The 20,238-nt window shown below is 36.1% G+C and overlaps 2 protein-coding genes across 7 annotated transcripts in view; one reads left to right on the top strand and one right to left on the bottom strand.

Moving 5' to 3' along the window:
* The window catches only part of CENPP (centromere protein P), a 150,428-nt gene that overhangs the window by 38,030 nt on the left and 92,160 nt on the right, over positions 1 to 20,238 (top strand). The window lies entirely within an intron of this gene.
* OMD (osteomodulin) lies at positions 970 to 11,044 on the bottom strand. Of its 3 annotated transcripts, none has more exons than XM_038185809.2 (3): positions 10,598 to 11,044; positions 4,192 to 5,147; positions 970 to 3,329 (listed from the first exon to the last, which is right to left on the bottom strand). In XM_038185809.2, exons 2-3 carry the CDS (start codon positions 5,123 to 5,125, stop codon positions 3,010 to 3,012), a joined length of 1,254 nt encoding a protein of 417 aa, XP_038041737.1. In that variant the 5' UTR covers positions 5,126 to 5,147; positions 10,598 to 11,044; the 3' UTR covers positions 970 to 3,009. The 3 variants fall into 3 exon arrangements, with proteins under 3 accessions (XP_038041737.1, XP_012960636.1, XP_071900338.1); XM_013105182.5 differs by lacking the exon at positions 10,598 to 11,044 and adding an exon at positions 8,888 to 9,155; XM_072044237.1 differs by lacking the exon at positions 10,598 to 11,044 and adding an exon at positions 8,901 to 9,155.

The raw sequence follows: 20,238 nt of genomic DNA, 5'->3' as shown, positions 1-20,238 counted from the left end.
CCATATGTAAAGATTATGGGTAGCTCAAGGGGTCAGAAGTCTCCAGCATGTTAAATGTCTGGGTCAGTGGCATAATGGTGTCTGGTGTTAGTCAGTGCTTTTGTGGTACCATCTATTGTTACTTTCAAGTTTTGCTCCCGAGTGATGGTACTCAAGTCATTATTTGTTAGCTTTTAGGTGAAGCTAATATTATCTTTTCACAAAACCATTACTTTACATTTAATGATGCTGAATTTCATTTACTATTTTAGCATCCTGGTAGCGGGTCATTCTTCTTCATCTCTTAGCAATCTTTGTTGTCATCTCTCAGATCACCCCAATTTGCTGGGCACCAGCCCTTTGCAAAACTCCTGCAAATGGACTTCCTCCACAACAAGACGTGACTGCTTAACTTTAATGCTTTTAATCTTTCCTATATTTCATTTGGTTTTGTCTGTGCTGTCACCTCTCAGTCTGTGGCAGCTTGATTTCCTCAAAAATTCTTCAGAAATTAATGGTAGGCAGTTTGAACCAGGATCTCTCTTGTACACACCTTTCGTGATTCCCGCAACAAACTCGAAGAGATTTGCAAGGTAGAACATCCTTTCACAGATGCCATGTCCACTCATACCAATGTCAACTGTAGTTATCTAGGTGTCAGTTGATTCTGAACTTCACGATAACTTCTCTCTCTAATATAGACATAGGGCTAGCAGGTCTTTAGTTCCCTGACCATCCTGAAATCTTTTCTAAAAAATAGCATTGTATTTGCCACACAGGATATAATATTAATAGAATGAAATATGAATTATGATGGTTCTGCTTATAATACAATTTTCATGTTCTATGTGAATGAATTTAATGTAATAATTACTGAAAACTTTAGAACTATATTATCAGTTTGATTTATGTTTAAACTACAAGAAACATGCAACTAGTTACTAAAAGTCTGTCTTTAAAGCTACTTTAAAAATAAAGCTAAGCAGAAAGTTTATGATAAAAGATTTATAATACTATTATATTTGAATAGTGTTTTTTAAGGTTGAGCAAGACTTTCAAAAGAGTCAGTTAATTTAGATTTGTATTTTGTGCACTGTTCTTTTACACTTACAATCTGAAAGAGATGAAAAGTTATAACAATTCCCTAAGGATAATATACTATAAGTTTATATTAATAAAACCATACATACATATATATTTAAATTTGTGTATATAATATAAATTTGTTTTTTGAGAGCATTTAAATACTATAATGAATACATTTATATATTATTCTTTAAGGAAGACAGAGGTTCTTGAAGCTGATAAATGTTAATAAACTATTTTTTTAATAAAGGAAGATAAATTCTGTAGAGTTCTAGCTACACATTTACAAATTTGTGTAGCTACCATAAAAATACTTTGCCATAAATGTATCTGTTCATAAAATGCAAGAGAAAAAGGGGTAGAGAGGAGAGAAGATTTCTTAAGTGAGACAACATAAGATTCCAAGTTGATAATGATATAATAAATTTTGTATGTATAAATCTTTATAAGCAGTTGTTCTTAAAGACTGGGGTATATTCATGGGCTTATGAGGAATTTCTCTCCATTCAAAGGTACAGATGCATGACTGATTTTTTTCATTTGTTAGTATATTAATTCTTGTATCAGAATCCAAAATATACCAAGAAGGTATATTTTGGACAAAATATCAAAACAAAACTGATCTTATAAGAAAGAAAACTGACCAACTTTTTAGAAATTCTAATACAAATTTGCTTGTAATTTTATGTAGCGTTTTTATTTTCCCTAGACTTAAAGTATAATATCACATTGGGAGTATGATATATAGTTTATCGCGCTCATTAGTTTTTCTTGTGGAAATGGTGATTCTTCCTCACTACTAACAAAGGTTTATCAGGAAATGAAATGCTGAATTTTTTTTTTTTAAAAAAGGGGGGGGGAGGGGGGTAATTAATACTACTAATAAAAAAAGGCTGAAGTGCCCTCTAATAGTATCCTATACTGTAGTGATTTGCAACTCTTTCTAGGCATATAACATAACAATAAACTTTCCATAGTTCAAACAGTATATATTACTTTTCTGTGGGTTACTTTAAGCAATTTTTTTCTACTTCGAAGCAGAATATATCTTACTGGTATCATCTATGCAGAGGGATGGTCTTAATAAAGTCTGGAATGCCACTATTTGTGCCTGTTCTAGCTGATGAGCAATTCTAATCAAAAAGTGTTAAATTTTCAATGCCTTCTAAAGTATAGGTAAAACTTAAATACTGATACTTAAATACTGATGGTTGAGAGTTATATTAATGAACATCCTAAGATCACTGAAGAGAGGTTGTTCATTGTCTATATAAACAACTAAAATCTGCTTTTTGAAAGACTTGTTATAGTCAAGGTACAAGCTGAGGAATAAGTATTATAATATATCTTGGCAAAACACTGGAAACAAATATTAAAAAGATTTGGAACTCCATGTTTGTGAGTTTCCTGTCCATCTAGATATTGAAAGAAGCAACATCTGTATTTCTGGAAGATGTGCAGGAAAGTGTTTTTGTAACATATGTAACATATGTTTTTCTCTAATATGTCTTTTTTTACTGCTGTCAGAATAGTAGAATAATAGTAGAATGTCTAGCTGGACGGATTTTTGCCGTTATCCACATGTTCCTGTTGAGCACTCTGTTGATCTGGTATAAACATTTTGCAAGATGAATCACTTTAGAACATACAAACCTTTTTCAGGTCACTTTTCTTTTGCTTAGACTGCCAACCCTCAGATGAGTCCATCATTACCTCAGGTTATATATCAGACTGCTACTAAATGCTGACATGAGTGTACTTTGCTACCAGTATTATGGCTTTTACTACACCAGTAATGTCATATTTATGTACACTGAAATCCTATATCTCCACTTTATATAAATGTATCTTAAATACCCCAAACTATCCAGATGTTCTGAAATGGACACAAGTACCCCACAAGTAAGCAAAAGTTTCCATGTATACTCATTAACAGAGATGTTTTCACTGAAAATAAGGATAAAAGTAGTTGTTTTCTTCTTCACGATCTTCTTCAGTTTCTTGATCATGTGTTTCATGATCATCTTCTGCTTCATCATATTCTTCTGGTGTTAATAATCGGCGAAACACTGGTGTTCTTAGTTGAGTTGACTTGTTGACGTTACTGTTTTGTTCACCATAATAAATGGTTCTAATGTGAGGAAAGCAGAAGAAGGCATACGTGCTCATTGGAGTTGTTAGCTTATTTTGGTCCACCCGTATATACGTTAATTGTTTGGTGTTCATTGGATCAATAGATGGACACATCAAAGTAACATTTATCACTGTAAGAGAGAAAAATGTTCATTAAAATACAGAAAATAGTTAGATTTAAGAACAATTACAAAATTGAAATTTGGAGTTTAAAATGGAAAATACTTTGTTTTACACATTAACAAAGTTGTCCTTTGTTTTTAATCAGTTTTTTAAATTACAGTGATAACACTTTTGGAATTTACAAAATATAAGGTTGTGGGGTAAACAAATATATGTATATGAATATATAAAATCTGTAATTACTAGTTTATATTAATGGAATATTTTTGTGGTTCCTTTTCCCTGTATGTGATTTTTATTAATTGTCTTATCAGAAGCAAGTTTCAAAGGGAACTTAGCTAATTATATGAAAAAAATACAGAATATTTGCAAAATATCTATATTGAAATTATAGTTAAGATGGAAAAATGAAATTCCCTCTAGTTTACTGTTGGTAGGTCTCAGCTAACCAAGGATGTGTTTACATTCCAGCTTGAAGAAGATGGGTTGATATTCTTTCTACACTGTAAGCTAAAAGCTGCATGGAACCACTTACTCCTGAGAGGTACATTGCATATGAACTTTGGGTCAAGGCCATGTGAACTCATTAGTTCAGAACACTAATGGCTCAAGCTCATCAGTCTGCAAAGAGGAGAATCACAGTACCTCTTGAGAAACATGTAAATTTAGCTGACTACTGTGCTTGGTTTATAAGTGACCTGAGAGCTGTAAAGTGGCAGGTCCTCAAAACCAAGGACACAACAAAAGTGGTGGGTTTTATCTAGCTTAAAAGTGCTGAATTCTGGTTGTTAAAGTATGCTGATCCCACTCTTCACAACCAACCCCAAAATCCACTACATTTTTTGCTTTTCAAGAATTACATCAACATACTTTCAATGTCATTGTCTTCAATATACAAATGCTGCAGACTTCTTGGAATGTAGAATAATTGTTTCAATTTGTTATGTCCAAGATTAAGTTCTAAAAGGTTAGGTAGATTAAAGGTGTTGTATGGAATGTTCTGCAGGTTGTTGTGGGACATTCTTAGAGCAATGATTTTTGGAAGTCTGCTGAAATAGTTTTCTGGAATATAAGAAATCGAGTTGTTTTCAAGAGAGAGATACATAAGTGATGATGGTAGATCAGGAGGCATAGTCTCTAATTTGTTATTGCATAAGTTGATTTGCATTAAATTTTTCATGACTGAAAAGCGTTTTCCTTTGAGTACGGAGTCATCAAGAAAGTTATTGCAAAGGTCAAGCATGGTTATGTTTGGTAATCCTTCCAATGCATTTCCGGATAACTGAGAAATTTTATTGAAACCAAGGAGCAGTCGCTCCAGAGAGCTTGGGAGTGGGAATGGAAATTCTTCTAATTCATTGTGCTGTAAATGAAGCTGCACTAAATGTGACAGTTTGGCAAAAACGCCATGGTCAATCATATGAAATTTAATTTTGTTGTGGCTGAGATTAATTTCTCTTAAAATGGTAACATTAGTGAACGGTCCTGCAGGTACAGCTTCAATATCATTGTTTTGCAGATAGAGTTGTTGGACGTGAGGAGGGATATTTGGTATCATCTTAAGTTTACGGTGATCACAGTACATTGATAGTGGAAAAGCTGGTGGACAAAAGCATTCTCTGGCACACTCGACTGGAACAGGAAAGCGGGGAACTTCAGCTTGTGGACTTGGATTAAAATAATAGGAATGCTGATGATCTGGCTCGTCATCATATTCATCCCCAAAATCATAGTCTTCGTATTGACAAAAGACCATAGCAGTCCACAGGAGGTAAATGATTGATAGCTGGCTCAGAATCCCCATATTTAAAATTGTATGTTGTATTCTGTTGATGAGAAGGAAAAAATAAGTTTACCAGATAGTCATAAGCTAAATGACATACAACCTTATCAGTTTTAAGAAGCAGTAGTATTAAACTAATGTAAATAAGCAGAATAATGTATTTTCTTGGGAGCACTGTCAGTGGCACTAGTAGCTGTACTGGGTCTGGCTGGGATGGAGTTGCCTCTCCCTGCAGGCCCATATGGTGCTGTAGTCTGCACCTGCAGCTCGAACAGCCCTGGTATCACACCCGTGTTTGGTCTCCCAGTGGGCACTGCTGACACTGCTGATTGAAGACCCTCTCCAATCCCCCCCAAAACCAGTAGGTTGGGGGTGGGCAAGAGGTGGGCAGCTGACCTAAACTCACCAAAGGGGTATGCCATATCATACGAGGTCACACTCAGCAAAGAAGGGTGGGAAAGGGGAAGAAGTGGGGGCAGGTCTCTCATTATGAAGACATCCATCTTCCCAAATGACCACTACAGGTATTGAGGTCCTGCTTCCTAGGATGTGGCCAAACATCACTTGCTGATGGGCAGTAGAGAATAACATTTCTCTTTGTGTTTGTGCACAGCCTTTGTTTCCTTTTTTCTCTTTTCCATTTCCCTTTAATTAAATTATCCTTATCACAACCTGTGAGCTTTTTCTTTTTTCTTTTTCCTTTCCAGCATACTTTCTTCTCCCCCTCTCCATCTGAGGAGGGGAAGTGAGAGTGGTTGTGGTGGAGTTCTGCTGCCCAGCAGGGTAAAACCACCACAGCAGCAAAAGCAATTTTTCATTCGGATCTTCCAAGAAACTGCCATAAACAACTATACTGGCCTTGAAGTAAATGTAAGTTTTCTTTCAGTTTGGATAAGGAAGAACTTTCTACTTGTGCTGTGTCTTTTACTGAGCGGTACCATAACATCTCTGAGAAGTAGCAGGAAAAATGATCCCAGTCTTCCTTCTTCTCTGCCATATATCAAAATGGGATAAGTTGCAAAAAAAAAAAAACCACACGTGAAATGGTACAGACCGGTGTTTGTATTAGACAGCTTAGATGCTGCATTCTTTCCAGTTTAACGGGTTAAAACATCAGCCTTACAATTCAGCTTTAAAGGGGTGCAGATGAAATTCCCATGGAATGTTTATTTCTCAGACCTTTGAAAACACCTGTGTAACCTTATGAAACTATTTGAAGATGAAAACAACTGATATTTAAAATGTGAGTTCTCTCACTAGGAACTTGCACAGCACCAATGTTGTGTGGCCAATATCATAGAAACGTTGTTGGGAAGGGACGTGGGGAGATAGTGTAGTCCAGCACGCTGTTCAAAGTGCGTCCATCTCCAACAGTGGATTACATCAGCCTAGACCTTAGGTGAGCCTTGAAAAACTTTGGAGTGGAATTCTAACATCTAACATCTCTCTAAACAACCCAAGTTAGTGCTATCCTGCCCTCCTTGTGAGGAAGTTTGCTAGTCTGATGGAACCTCCAGGCCATGCTTGCGTCTGTTGCTCTTGCTATGAGCAGACAGCTATTACTGTTAAAGATACATAAAGATACACATATTCACACCTAGGGTGAAGTAACTGCAGAAAAAAGTGTAGCATTGTTTCTATAAATACAACAATAAAATATAGTTTGAAATGTTGTATTTTATATTCAAAAAAAGAAAAAAGAAAATTAAAATTAGTATGGTATTGGTGGTTGTATGTTCCGTGGCATTTTACGTTGTTTTTCTACTTTCTGCAAAGCATGGGTGGTTTAGTAAAATGCATTAATTTATTTTCCCTGTTCCCATTGTTATATTTGATTTCAACGATTGTGTATCGCACATGATGTCAAATCTTCATTGATGAGCTGTTTTATTTGTAGAATTCCTATGCTTCTGTAATTGTATGTTCTTTATATGCATAAACTGCATTCACAATACTCTTCGGAGGTGAAGTACTGATATTGTGAAAGACAATTATTGGCAAATAATTTTGCATGTCAAAGTTCAGATGCTCAAAGCCAGAGTAACGTTTTAGAGCACTTTATGCAGTCAAAAGAATCCTATTATTTGGTCAATTTGGAGTTGTGAATCGGGTCAAGCTGTACAATTTAGACAGTGGGTGAGTCAGAATGTAACATTGCTGGTCAAAGAACACGGATCATTGAAAAGACATCACTCAGTATAGCGTGGGAACCCCAAGACAGAGAAAAACAAATAATCTCAGTTTTCTTATAATGACATTCATATTTCTTAATCATGAGACTCTCTTTTTTGTTAATATCCTTAGTAGTCATTTCTTTTACCAAGCACAGTCAAACAGTAAGAAAAGAGACGAGATTCACTGTTTCATAGTGCTGACTGATTCCCAAAGCATGATGTGTTCAATGAATTGAAGGAGAGAGGGAGTCTTTCAAAAGTTGTAACAGAACTCTGAAGTTGCATACTTTCTCCCGATCCTCCCGTGTTGCATACAAGACAGTGCGCAATGATGGGTGCTTGTTATCAATTGTGGTATTATTGTCTAACTCAAATTTTGGACTTTGCATCAGTTGTATTGTAATGCTCCTTTAATGAAGTATCAATAATTCATTAAATTTAAAAACAGGGTTGGGTAAAGCTAGTTGAGAACCACACTGTATGAAGGTCCTTGGCAAAGCCAGGGTCTCCATATCCCCATAGCATTGTCAGATATATCTGAGCTAATAAAAGTAGCAGGAACGTCTACGAAAGACCCAGCCCACCCCTACATGCATGATATAAATGCACAGTGCTGACAAACCTTGCAGACACTTGCTGGGTCAGAGAAGCAATACTGTGCTTCAAGAGGAATTAATAGCTTTTGAGATTTAAGGCAGTATATATTAGAAGAATACCTTTATGCCATATTTCTAACTCCCTGTCAGAGCTGCTGGTATCTACCTATATAAATTCTATTGTGACCTGATTTTTTTCTTGAATGGATGCAATTTGTTCTTCTGGCCTGTTTCGTGTTCTTGGTTGTGTTGTGATTCCTGTTACTCCCTTACTCCTGGTTTTCCTGTCCAGAAACTTAGCTTCATCTTCTGGTTCTAGCTTCTCAGCACTTCTGCTTGGTGTCACAGTTTGTGATTCTTTTGGCCCCAAGAATAGAAATTATTAGTCCTTAGAAACCAGGAGGAATAACTGTGCAAAGTCTTGCACTGTTTGCAGAAAAAGTATACTTAGGCATTCACACAATTCACTTGTCAGGTAGACAATGTAAAGGGAAGAACTATAATCACCACATGTCCAATGAGAAATAATAAGTATCAAAGTCTCTTGCAGGTGTTACAGAGGGAAAGGAGCTTGTATTTTGTAGGGTTTTTATACCTTAGCTGTAGCTGAGTGTGTATTTGGTAGAATGTTAATCCCTTTACAAGCTTGCAGTTCAAGTCTCATAGCACTGAGATAATAATCATTCTTCATGACTTATTTCTAAGAACCTAAGAACCCACTATCTTGAAAACAAAGAATGATGTCAGCTGGGACTTGGTAATTGGGGAAGCAAGTCAGATGCACACAACGTGACAAACTGCGTACTTACAAAGCTGAAAGAAAATAGAAAATCATAAAAGCATGATTGTCTGCTATCTGTAAAAAAAAAAATCACAGAATCACAGAATTGAAATCAAAGCTTAGTAACTGTATTTACAAGCAGTTTACTAGCTGAAATCTAAAACTTATATAACATGCATGACTCACTCCTAACTGCAAAAATAACACAATTGGTTCTTTTGTTCCTGCTTACCAAGAAAACTTACTCTTTGGAAGTCTGGGAAGCTCAAGTTGTAGAGGGGAGCAACTTGGTGTGCTGATGAAATCATCTGAGCAATAACCTAACACAGCTGGAGGAACAAAAGATGTTTCTAAGCCATATTTTGTGGTGAGGAGCCTTGTGGGAAGGCAAAGCAAAATAATAGCCTTAGCCCCTCTTCTGATTTGCCAGTAAAAAAAAAAATTGTGCCACATCATCAGCTATTGTTGATGCTGTGTCACAAGTCTGGGAAGAGATTTATCCTTTTGTTAGAATCCCTTCAAAAGTATTTACAAGACGTTTTCAGTGTTATCAGTTCACTTAAAAAAAAAAAAAAGTAAGACTTCAAAAGTATTTCAGAGGTTGTTAGTTCATTTTGTGGTTTCGGCTATGCTCATTCAGTTATCCAAAGGATTTGTCCTCTGGAGGATGAAGTTAAGAAACAAACAAAAAAAAAAAAAAAAAAAAAAAGAAAGTAACAAGTAACCTTATTAAAATTGAAGGAAAGTATGTGCTCTAGAGAAGGTCCTGATAAGTATCTTCAATTTTACACTTTTTGTTTCCTCCATAATCTCTTTGCTATTGGCTTCCTGCAAAATACTTGTGCTACGCAGTGGCTTTAACATGCAGTGTTTTGAAATTACAGTTCATGATTCACAGTAAGTTTCCAACATGTTTTTGGTGAACAGAGAGTATAAATTTTTGTATGAGACAGATAAGTATTACATGAGATATAAGCTGTTGTTACTGAACAGATGACTATTTCTCAGAGTTTTTAAAGTGGATAAGAAAAGGTATCATTATCTACTTTTGCTGCTATATGGTACTTGGAGAACAACTGTGATATATGCAAAAAAAAATAGAAGGTGCAAGTTTTTTGTTGTCAAAGTTGAGATACTGTTCTGGATTAACTGAATGATTTATCAGAAAACTCTAAGGAAGCATTTAATTACGCTTTTGCATTGGTAAAACAATTACATTGTTTCTAAATCTATTCACAAAGAAATATCTGGTTCTTAAGCCTTAGTTCCTTGGAATTATTATATTCAAGAAAATATTGCAACTGTAAATTTTATTTCTTTTCTGGCTTCCAGCTTCCCAAAGCCATTGATCTTTTTGACTTTTTCAAGTTTTTCTCTGTAGCATTTCTGTAGCATTTTCTCTGTAGCATCTAGAACATTGTTAAAGGAGAAAGTCATGCATGATTTTAACATTTGGAATATAAAGAAAAGCACCGGAGGTCATGAGCAAAATAATTTTGTGGTAGTTGGCAACAGCGGAACTAAAATGAAATCCATGTATTTATATAGAGAATATAGAACTGCAAAGGAAGGGTTGAAAGAATAAAATAAAAATTACATGGTCCTCTATGTACTTTACAGTAAATAATTAAATATCTACATAGTACCATTAAACCTAAGTAATACTAAACAACAGAAGTAATTATTTGTTCAGTAATTGCAATATATTTGTAGTGATGAATCAGAAAAATACATTGAGTTTTAATGCCAGCTAGTTAAGTGTTATTTGATGGTACAAAGTTTGTTGTTGTTTTTTGTTGTTGTTTTGAAATGCAAGACAAAGAATGTAGTGCAGTTTTGGAAGTTCTGTTATATTAACAGTTCCAAATAAAGCACATGCAAAAATTAAAACAATTTTCTCTAAAGATAAAAGTTGGATCAAATTAAAATTTTAATTTCATACCTGATGTTTTTCTATAGTTTTCAACTACTGATTGGGTCCTGAATCCTCTTAAGCTATCAGAAGACTAAAAATCTTGTTACGCGTTTAGAAATCCATGGTGGCAAAGGAAAAGAGTCTGTCCTTTTGAAAACTGTAGCAAAACTCTTGCTTTAAAGCATATATAGTTGGAGGAGATGAGGTCTAGCCATGGGATATATAAAGACTCAGTTACTTTTTTGTTGCATGAGCTGTCTTGGCTGTAAACAAGTCTCTGCTTTGTGATCTTGGTCAAATCTGTGTGGTTTGGTCATCTCCTAGTTTTTGGTTTAAATTGTGGTAGGAATTTCCTAACAGGGAGGATAATGAGAGGATTAAATTTAACATCCCACACGTAAGACTTGTTGTTTCAAAGGCTGCAACAAATCTTTAAAGTAACTTTGCTGGGATGGATCATTTTTGAAAAATTAAAGTGTTTGAAGTTTTACCATTTTCATTAATTGCATTCAGTTAATGAGAATAGTTAGCATTTTCAACTTTGGTTCTGAACTGAAGCTTAAGAAAGAAGACTGTTCTAATAGGCAGTAGTTTTAGGTTTGCTTAATTGTATAAATGTGAATTTAAAAACTGTTCATTTTAAGTTTCAAAATTCTAGGCAAAAATTTTCCAGAATAAGTAGAGAAGATAATGACTGTCACTGAGGTGGCATAATTCACAAATGGGATTAGCCCTGACATAAGATGGAAAACAAATATATTGCATAGCTTTTTCCCTATCAATAGTTTGCTTTAGAAGGGTTGGGGGGGCTTTTTTTCCCTCTCCTCCAAAAAGTGTGGTTCTCCATATGAAGTATAGAAAAAGTAAAAAATAATCTGCATGTTGTTCATTGAGGCTCAAAGGAAGTCAAATGACGCTAAGATGTGTACAACAGTGCTACTGAGAACTCCTTGGAAGCTAGAGCTAGAATAACTTGCTAGAACTAGAAAGGTCTTCAGCCAAGGGCTGGCCCTGGCATCAGACTTCTGTAGAAAAGCCTCATGCTCAAAATTCTAAAATCTTCACTTGGCAATTTGAGAGAAAGAAATCTATGTTTTAGGTAACAATTGGTAATGGTTTGTTACTCTAGTTGTTTGCATGGTAGAAAAGAAAATGCACGCTCAAATATGAGGAAATTTGAATGTAGTAATTTGCTTCTCTATAAAGCCTGTGGGTTTTTGAAGAAAGAAGCAACCTCAGGCATGTATCATCTATGCTGGGCTGCACTTCAAAGTCAGATTGTAAGCACAGAAAGAAAATACAGATATAAAACTCTGCATCCTAATTTCTGGTTCTTCTCTGGCAATCCACAGATGCTGTCAGCAGACCACCAGTAGTCTGTAAGACTCATATGTGATCTGCAAAAGCACATCTTACTTGTTTTTGCTGTCAGTAATAGTAACCAACTATCATGATGGCAGTGGCTGAAGGGTTTATTTACCCTGTGCCGTGGCGAGTCGGAAAATTCAGGTACTGAAGCACAGAGCTCTCAGCAAACCAATATGCTGAACTATTTGTTCTGGCAAGGCCTTCAGCACAGCCTGAGCCAAGAGTACCAGGTAACAACTGTCCCTGTGCAAATATGCATTTTTAAAGGTGGTGGAAAAGTGGGCATTGAATCCTATAAACAGTCCTGCAGAGCTGAGATGAGACCTCTACCTCCAAAACACAAAAAAGCTAAAGGAGGACAGAGCTGTACCATGCGTGGGGTCCTACGGTCGCTTCTGACCTGAGCCTTGCTGTGTGGTCTCAACTTTTTCCCTGTTTTGTAGGTGGTATTATGTGATGAAAACTCTGGCAGCCCTTGTCTTACACGTCTGTTTTACATGTGTTGGTTTGTTTACTAGGAGCTACTATGAAGAGCATGTTGAGCAACTGAGAACAGTTTTAAAAAAAAAAAAAAAAAGGAAAAACAAAAAGCTGCCGAAAAAGCTGCTGAAAAACAACTCCTAAGATTTACTAGACTGTAGGTTTTGAATATATTGACTCTTCGAATCTGTCAAGGGAGGAGAGGTTATTTTTCTTTGATAGATGGATTTTCTTTTCTGTAGCAGGGTCATTTAAATTTCTGCTACAATAACAAGCAATCAAACAATCAATGCCTACAAACTATTAAAAACAGTTTTAAAACAATAAACACTGTAAATAAACTGAAGGAACATTCAGTGTTTTGTAATAGGGGAAAGTGAGGCACTTGATACATAAGTGAATGAAACATGCAGAGATCCATGTGCGGTGTCAATCCGAGTTGGTAAGTCCAAACAGATGGTACCCTTTGTATGTGTCCTTATTGCTTCTGGAAGAATATTCAGTAGTAGTTATCTGAGATAGCATAGTATGCCACTTCTTTTATAATACTACTAACTATATATATATTAGTATATCTTTCAGATGTTCAACAGCTTAGGCACAGCCTTCATGTCTTTAAATAAAACACCAGCAAAGTCTTTAAACTATCACCTTAAAGTGTGAAGTTGACAGAAGCTTGCAGCTCACCGCGAGAGTGTTCTTGGTGGCCACTTTAACCAGCTAACTAACCAGCTAACTTTGTTCCTCGAATCTATTCCAAAGCAGGTACTTCTACTCTTTTTTTTTTTTTTTTTTTTTTTTTTTTCAAACAGGACTGCTAACTTTGATGTCCTAAGCTGATGAATACTTAAAAGAGACGATGCAACTTCTACCCTATATTAATAATTTATATTATTTTTTTCATTAGCTTACTTTGTTCATTCATAGCTATAAATTTAGTGCACTTTTGTAATGTACTTGAAATGTACCTGCAACTTGAGATGGTTCGTATGGTTGTATTCAGTTTGCAAATCATGTTTATAGCCACCCCATTATTAGCTTTTTTCTTCAGGTACTTTCTGGCAAGGATAAGAAGTACCTTTCAAAGTTATTTGCCAAAGAATTCCTGAATGATCATGCATAAAAAACATTTTGCATTAACAGAAATTTCCTGCTTTTGTATGATGGAAATTGCTTCCCGTTTACTGTTATTTTGAGTTTGTGCAAGAATGAATGTCCTTATTTGTTTTTACAATAGCTGTTGAATGTGTTTGTTTTCATTACATACATGGATTTGTTCAAATATTTCCAGAGCTGCCTGTCCTGCCTTTTGGGGCAAAGGATTTTGCCAGGCAGCCTTTCAGCTCTCTACAGTAGTCTGGAAACTGGAGACCATCCTTAAACTAGATCCTATCTTTTATTAACCCTCTCTTTTTTTCTGTATAATAAATTCTCTTGTTTAGCACAAGGCCTTGTAATGCTACTATATGACTATGTCATTACAGAACAAAATCCTGCACCAGGTAGTACTAAAGATGTGTACCTAGTCCTGCATCCAGTTTTTAATAGCAGCTGATAGCAGAGCTGCAGGAAAGATTATAAGAACATGACAAGTGAAGAGTTATATGTCTGCAGTACATTTTCTCTGCAGCCAGAGACTGTGACTTGGAAACTTCCATAGAAACACTGAGTATTACAACGTGTCATTCATCTGTACGTGTCCCTGGCATCATCTTATAAGGAAAAATATGATCTCTGTGCTCTTCCTTTCATCCAGTTACCCTCCATTTTTCTCTCTCTCTCTCTTTTTTATTTTTTTGTGGATTTTCTTTAAGTAATATTAACTCTTTTTTAGGAAAGATACTTTTCCATACACCTATATTCTGGCAGACATACCAAATAAAATTGTCCTTTGATCTATGGCAAGTAATCAAATTAAGTATTTCTTACTATTTGTATGAGTAATTTGTGAATCACAGCTGTTTCTTGACAGAGCTAAGACAGTGTCTCACAGTTATTTTATCCAATCACTCTGTGGTAGGAAGTCTTATGTTGCTTCTATCATTAGCCATTTTGAGATTCTTGAAAGGGTTTATGGCTGCTTCTGGTGAAGACTTGAATGTGGTTCACACATTTTTAGGGTTGGCCATTTAAGAAGAAACAACTTGTTTCGTTGTCTGTCCTAAACCAACAGTCATGGTAGCAAGCATTTCAGGTGCTCTAGGCAGTAGTTACGGGTCTCTCATGGTAATCCAGTAAGTGTCCTTGTTACTGAGTGTTACACTGACAGTTGCCTTGCTCTATCACTTCTCAAGAGTGAAGGTAATACATGCATGTATTTATAGCCCAAACATAAACAATCACAATGCTTTCAGTCTTTAAAAAATAAATAAACATATATATATTTGAGCTTTAGTCTGGCTATGTCATGAAGTCAGTGTTTTGAGGGACTGAGTGAATAGACTGAACTTCATCAGAGCTGAGCCTATACCAGCAGCAGTCTTAAAAAATCTTAATATTCTATATGACTGCAAGACAGCTGTCCAAAACTCCCTTCACATCTTTGCCAAGCACTGGACTTACTGCTGAAACTTACTCATAAGTCTGGACGTTATGACAGCAGCCACAGAGACATGGCTGTCTAATTGTTTAGAACTGCCAGTGGGTGAACTAGATACAGGATTTACCCACAATGGAATGTGTAAGTGGAAAGGTACTCTTTGGAAAGACAGAAGAGTTGCTTTCTGAAGCAATTGCACTTCTAACAGATGTGTTTTCCATACTCACATATTCTCCTCTTCTCAGGTTCCTATGCACTCTGCCTTTGGGAGGGAACAGTTTAAGTGGGAAACATGCGTTACCCTGGCTGTTCTCAGCGCAAAGCACAAGAAGCAGCAGTGCACATCTGTAAAATACAGGTACAGCTAAGGCAAAACATTCCTGATAACAGGAGTAATGAAATATTACTTTACATATATATGCTCCGGTGGAACGTCCACATGGAAAACATCTCAGAGATTTTTAGTTAGTATGGTAAGAATTTTTTTTTTTTTTTTTGTAACGTGCAGTGTTTTAATTGCTTTATCATAAATACTGGTATAAGGTTTTAATAAAGAACAACTATTTTTTTCTTCCATCTTTTAGATGGAAGCAGCAAGAAGAATGCTAAAGATTGTTTTTAGATCAGACTTAGTTTCTGTCTTTCTGAAATGTTGTGGTTTTGACTTTCAGAAATTCAATCTGAACATGCTTGATTTAGGTTTGAACAGCTAGATTGATTGTTCCAGGAAGACCATATCAACAATATATATATATATATATATTTTTTTTTTTCAGTAGAACCAAAATACACAGGAATTATAGTACCAAGGCATTATTTTGTACAGATTTCATCTTGACAGTGGTTTCAAGGAGAAGAGTTAATAGTGGCCTGTTAACTACCTACTAGCTTAATCTGTTTTGTATTCTAAAAAGTGTATTGCTCTAAAGTATACATAAATGCTAGTTGTTAACCCTGATGGTTACAGGACAAATAACGAATCTCTTGCCATGTTGCTTAAGAAGTACTTCATGGGCTCTGGCTATAGTAGTGGTCAATAGAGATTTGAAGTATGTTTTTTTCTGCATAGCATCACAACAGACTTTATCTTCATTTCAAATAATGTGCTAATCTTACAGGCCCTTGTATCTTGTATAGAAGCATAGTTTGTCAGCTGGACCATAAAGCCATCAACTCTACCAGCAATTTAGGTCGATGTCTGCATGGAACGTAGCTCCTATAAGTGTTCTCATTCTTTCATCCCCAAATTTATGCTATTATGAGGAGATTCTGTTGGTGGTTGTTCTAGGAGAGTATTATGCATTTAGTGAATATGGGGGCAAAGTTTTACACTGCCATACTGGCATTTACTTAATACGTATGTATTTCTGCAAGTTATTTAACTTTATTTTTCTTAGTCATGTTATAAATGGAAACAAGTTCTTTGCGAAATTAAATTTAGTATTTGAGGTAATAGAAATTATTCGCATATTTTACAGGAGCATAACATCTAAATGGCAATTTTATGTATTAATTTAAAATATCAGTGAAAACAGGTACTTGGAAAAGCAAAGTAAACTTTTGTGAAATTACTGATTTCTGGCTATGTAACTAACTTTTTCTTGGGCAAGTGATAATGCTGCCTCGCAGTATAGCTGCTGGACAAATGAGTAGACAATTGCATGTATTATTCTTGCAGAATAGTTGATTTTTCTACCCTTCTTGAATCTGAGCATCTATTGTTCAGAATAATATTGTGATTTCTTCCCTTTCTTCGTGCCCCGTGACTCATTTTGCCTGTTCCTTGTTTAATCTTGTAGAATAGAAAGAAGATAGGGCTTGAAAGAAAAATGCTGGTATGATGTCTGGATGTTCTTGTTGGCCCTAAGCAGGATATAAATTGAGGTAAAATATTGTCTTTTAGAACGAGAATGGTAGGCCACGTTTCTTTTCCACAAGGAAGAAAGAAAGGAGTTAAGGTATTCTGTGAAGATTGTTTCTGGAAGGAAAAATGTTGTCATTCGTCTTTATATCTAAAAAGCACTTGGAACTTGGAAATAACACAGGCTGAGCAGTTAAGAGGCAAGTGCATGCTAGTGCTGATGACTTGCTCCCTCTCTGTCTCTCAGGAAATTTTATATCCTTTGGCAACTAGTCGACTCGAGATTTTTTCCATGCTTCACTGTCTTCTGTAAATAAGGAGAGAAAGTAACTATTTAACAGTTACTCCAGATGGATTGTGAAGAGTGCATATTAATTTCAGTATTGCTCCCATTGGTTCTGATAGAGAACTTTGTAAAGGTGATGATGGGTAGTACATGCATAATGAATCTGGCATGAGAGACATGTTGCACAAGGTCTGTATATATGCAGTTAGCCTCGTGCATCCAGGCTTTTTAGATTTACTGCTCATGCCCAGGGACTTTGTAGCAAGACTTCACTGTGTGAAAATGTGTGGGATTCTCATCAAAACTGCATCCATAGTGCAGCTGTTCCAAAAATCTCATAGTCTTCAATTTTTTCCTGGACATGAATTTGAGACAGAAAAAGGGTGTATGGATAGGAAAACCTGGCTGTATGGTTTTCCCACCTCAGTCGTAGAAGCAGAATGGTTAAATCCAGAACTGCATTGTTGAGTAGAACTCAACTTCATATTTTATGTGAAAAACTGCAAGGAGCCTGTCTGCTGGCAGCCTATTCTGTTGAGCTAGTTTTCTATTGGCTAACATGAGCTTTGAGAAACATCTGAACTCCTGGTTTCAAAATATTGATTACTTTTGGAAATCTCTTAAATAGCAAAGAAGATTTTCTGTTTATTTTGTGCTTCACACTGTCTTTCATCTCAGGTGCTTCACTGAGTATGCACGGTAAATCTTTTGTGTATCTCAGCAGATAAATTCAGACACTGGTATGTGATACGTGGCATTTGGAGTTCGAGTCAGATTTTCATTTACTCTAGGGCTTTTCCGTATGTTTCCAATTAGAAGCTTTGTTCTCAAACCTCTAGTCTCCCCAGAAGGAAGGAAAAAAACAAGAAACAATCTTCAATTCTCAGCATAGAAAAGGAGAAAAAAAAATAGAGGCTTCAGACCATTATTTCATTACTTTGACCTTATAATTCTGCTTGTGTAAAATTCTGATTAAAGTAAAATGGCAATATTAATGTTTTTTCTGTCTGATGTGTTGGATGTTAGTTTTTTCTGGATCAATAGTGCAATATTTTAACTAGGAATCTGCTCTTAAGACTATGAAGTAATAAGCAGTGATGATTGACAATATTCTTAATATTTTATGAATTTTCTTCTTTTACTTGAACTTCATTGAAAATGAATGTCATGTTACTAATTTTCTGATTTTGCTAATCTGTCATTTAGGAAAACACTTTTTTAAATCAAGGCAGTAATCAGGAAAATATCCAGAAACTTTGAAGAATGGAGAGAACAAACTGGCATAGGTCAAGCTTGTAAAGTTGAAACTTCTTGGTTTTGTTCAGCTTTACTGGGCAGTCTTTTCTGAGACATTTGAAGTTGCATCAGTTGATTCCACTCAGCCAATACAACACTTGTAGCATTATTAGTAGTAAATATCAAAATATTAGCTGGAAACTTAGGCTCTAAAAAAATTAGCTAGCTAAATTTAGCTTAAACTTGAAAAGAAATGTCATAAGTATTAGTAAATGGACAACTATGGTCGAACAGGTATGGTAAATAGTTTGATGCTGGTAACTACTGTCTTTGAGAGACAGCAGAAGTTGCTTCTTAGGACATAGATAAATTTCATTATGGTGACAGTAGCTGAACTTTCTTGATTTTCTGTGGAAAGGACGATTTATCTCTGGTGTTTGTCAATTATTTCACCCAATATATTTGGTGTCATAGGAAAATAGACATGTATTTCTAAAACTTGTGGAAACAGCAGCTGGGTAAAAGAAAGTGCTCCAAGTAGGTACTTCAGCTGAGAAAAAAGACAGTTCTTGTTCTTGGAGTAAGCAGCCAGATGGCAAGACAAACCAGACATGTTGACTAAGCCCTTGGCATACTTTTAGCTCTGTCACTTGGCAGCCAAACGGATGGCAGCTGTGGAATGGAGCTGCAGGAGAACACGCTGAGGTATTAGAGTGAGGTGGAAACAAGCTGGAAGAACCTGTGGGTTGTAAGACTCAAGCCCATAGGAATCCAGGCTTCCCTGGCTTCCTTGTTCAAGGAGGAACTTGGTGACAGCAACACTGGGAATAAAGATGCTGTCCTTATCCTGCCAGTGCAAGCACACTGCTGGCACGTCATGTTTAACTTGGTATCCACCAGGACCCTTTTCTGCAAAGCTGCTTTCCAGCCAGTCCAGCGTTTACCAGTGCCTGGGGTTGTTCCTCCCCAGTGCAGGACTTTGCACTTCTGCTTGTTGGATTTCAGGAGGTTCCTGGCCTGTAACTCCATTCTCCAGCCTGTCTGCGTCCCGCTGGATGGCAGCACAACCTTCTGGGGTTGTCACTCACTGGCTGGGGTTATCAGCCACTCCTGCCAGTTTGTGTCATCAGGAAACTTGCTGAGAGTACAGTGCCCCATCATCCGGACCATTAATGAAGATATTGAACAGGATTGGACCCAGCACTGTCCCCTGTCCATCGCTGGTTAATGGCCTCCAAGTAGAATTCATTCCAGTACTAACTACTCTCTGGGTCCCACTGTTAAGCTGTTTTTAAATACACCTCCCTGTCTGCTCATCCAGCTCATATTTGATGATACTTTCATGCTTTTAAAGTTTTTTTCCTAAGGCCATGCAGGGGCTGTGCTCTTTCTCTGTCCATTTGTCCTTTTCTCTCCCCAGATACTTCAGAGAATAGTGGTCATTTTCAGCTAAGTGCCAGATACACTGAATACCTGCAGGCTTCATGTAAAGTGGCAGCTGGGCAGAGGAGGAAGACTATTGATACTGGTCTTGCTGAAAAAGAAAGAAAAATCAACACATCTCCATAGTAATTTAGCACTTAAATAGGCTATTTTGCTTAGTCAATATTTGTGAAGTTTACTCATTTGTTACCATGCAGTAATAATCTTTGTTAGTTATTCTTTAGAATTTTCCTTCAATTGGTAACAACAGGCTGCCATCATCTGGCGAAATATGTAAACTGTCTTTTTGTAAGGGCAGATTTTCAGAAGAGAGAAATGTATTAAAGTTTGGAAAGCTTAGATGTGATATATATATTGTTTTTATTAGAGGAATGTAGCAGGAATATGTATTAGAGGAAGAATCTTAGAAAGATTTATATCAAACCTGTCTTTCTCCCTTTTCCCCCTTTCCATAA

The sequence above is a fragment of the Anas platyrhynchos genome, chromosome 13 (genome assembly GCF_047663525.1).
Source record: "Anas platyrhynchos isolate ZD024472 breed Pekin duck chromosome 13, IASCAAS_PekinDuck_T2T, whole genome shotgun sequence".
Lineage (NCBI taxonomy): Eukaryota > Metazoa > Chordata > Aves > Anseriformes > Anatidae > Anas > Anas platyrhynchos.
This window is presented reverse-complemented; position numbering and strand designations above follow the sequence as displayed.

Excerpts from the sequence above, each read along its gene's own strand:
- OMD (XM_038185809.2), bottom strand. The coding sequence starts at position 5,125 with ATGGGGATTCTGAGCCAGCTATCAATCATTTACCTCCTGTGGACTGCT. Across the intron at positions 3,330-4,191 it reads TGAAGACAATGACATTGAAA|TGATAAATGTTACTTTGATG; the intron begins GTATGTTGATGT and ends TCTCTCTTACAG.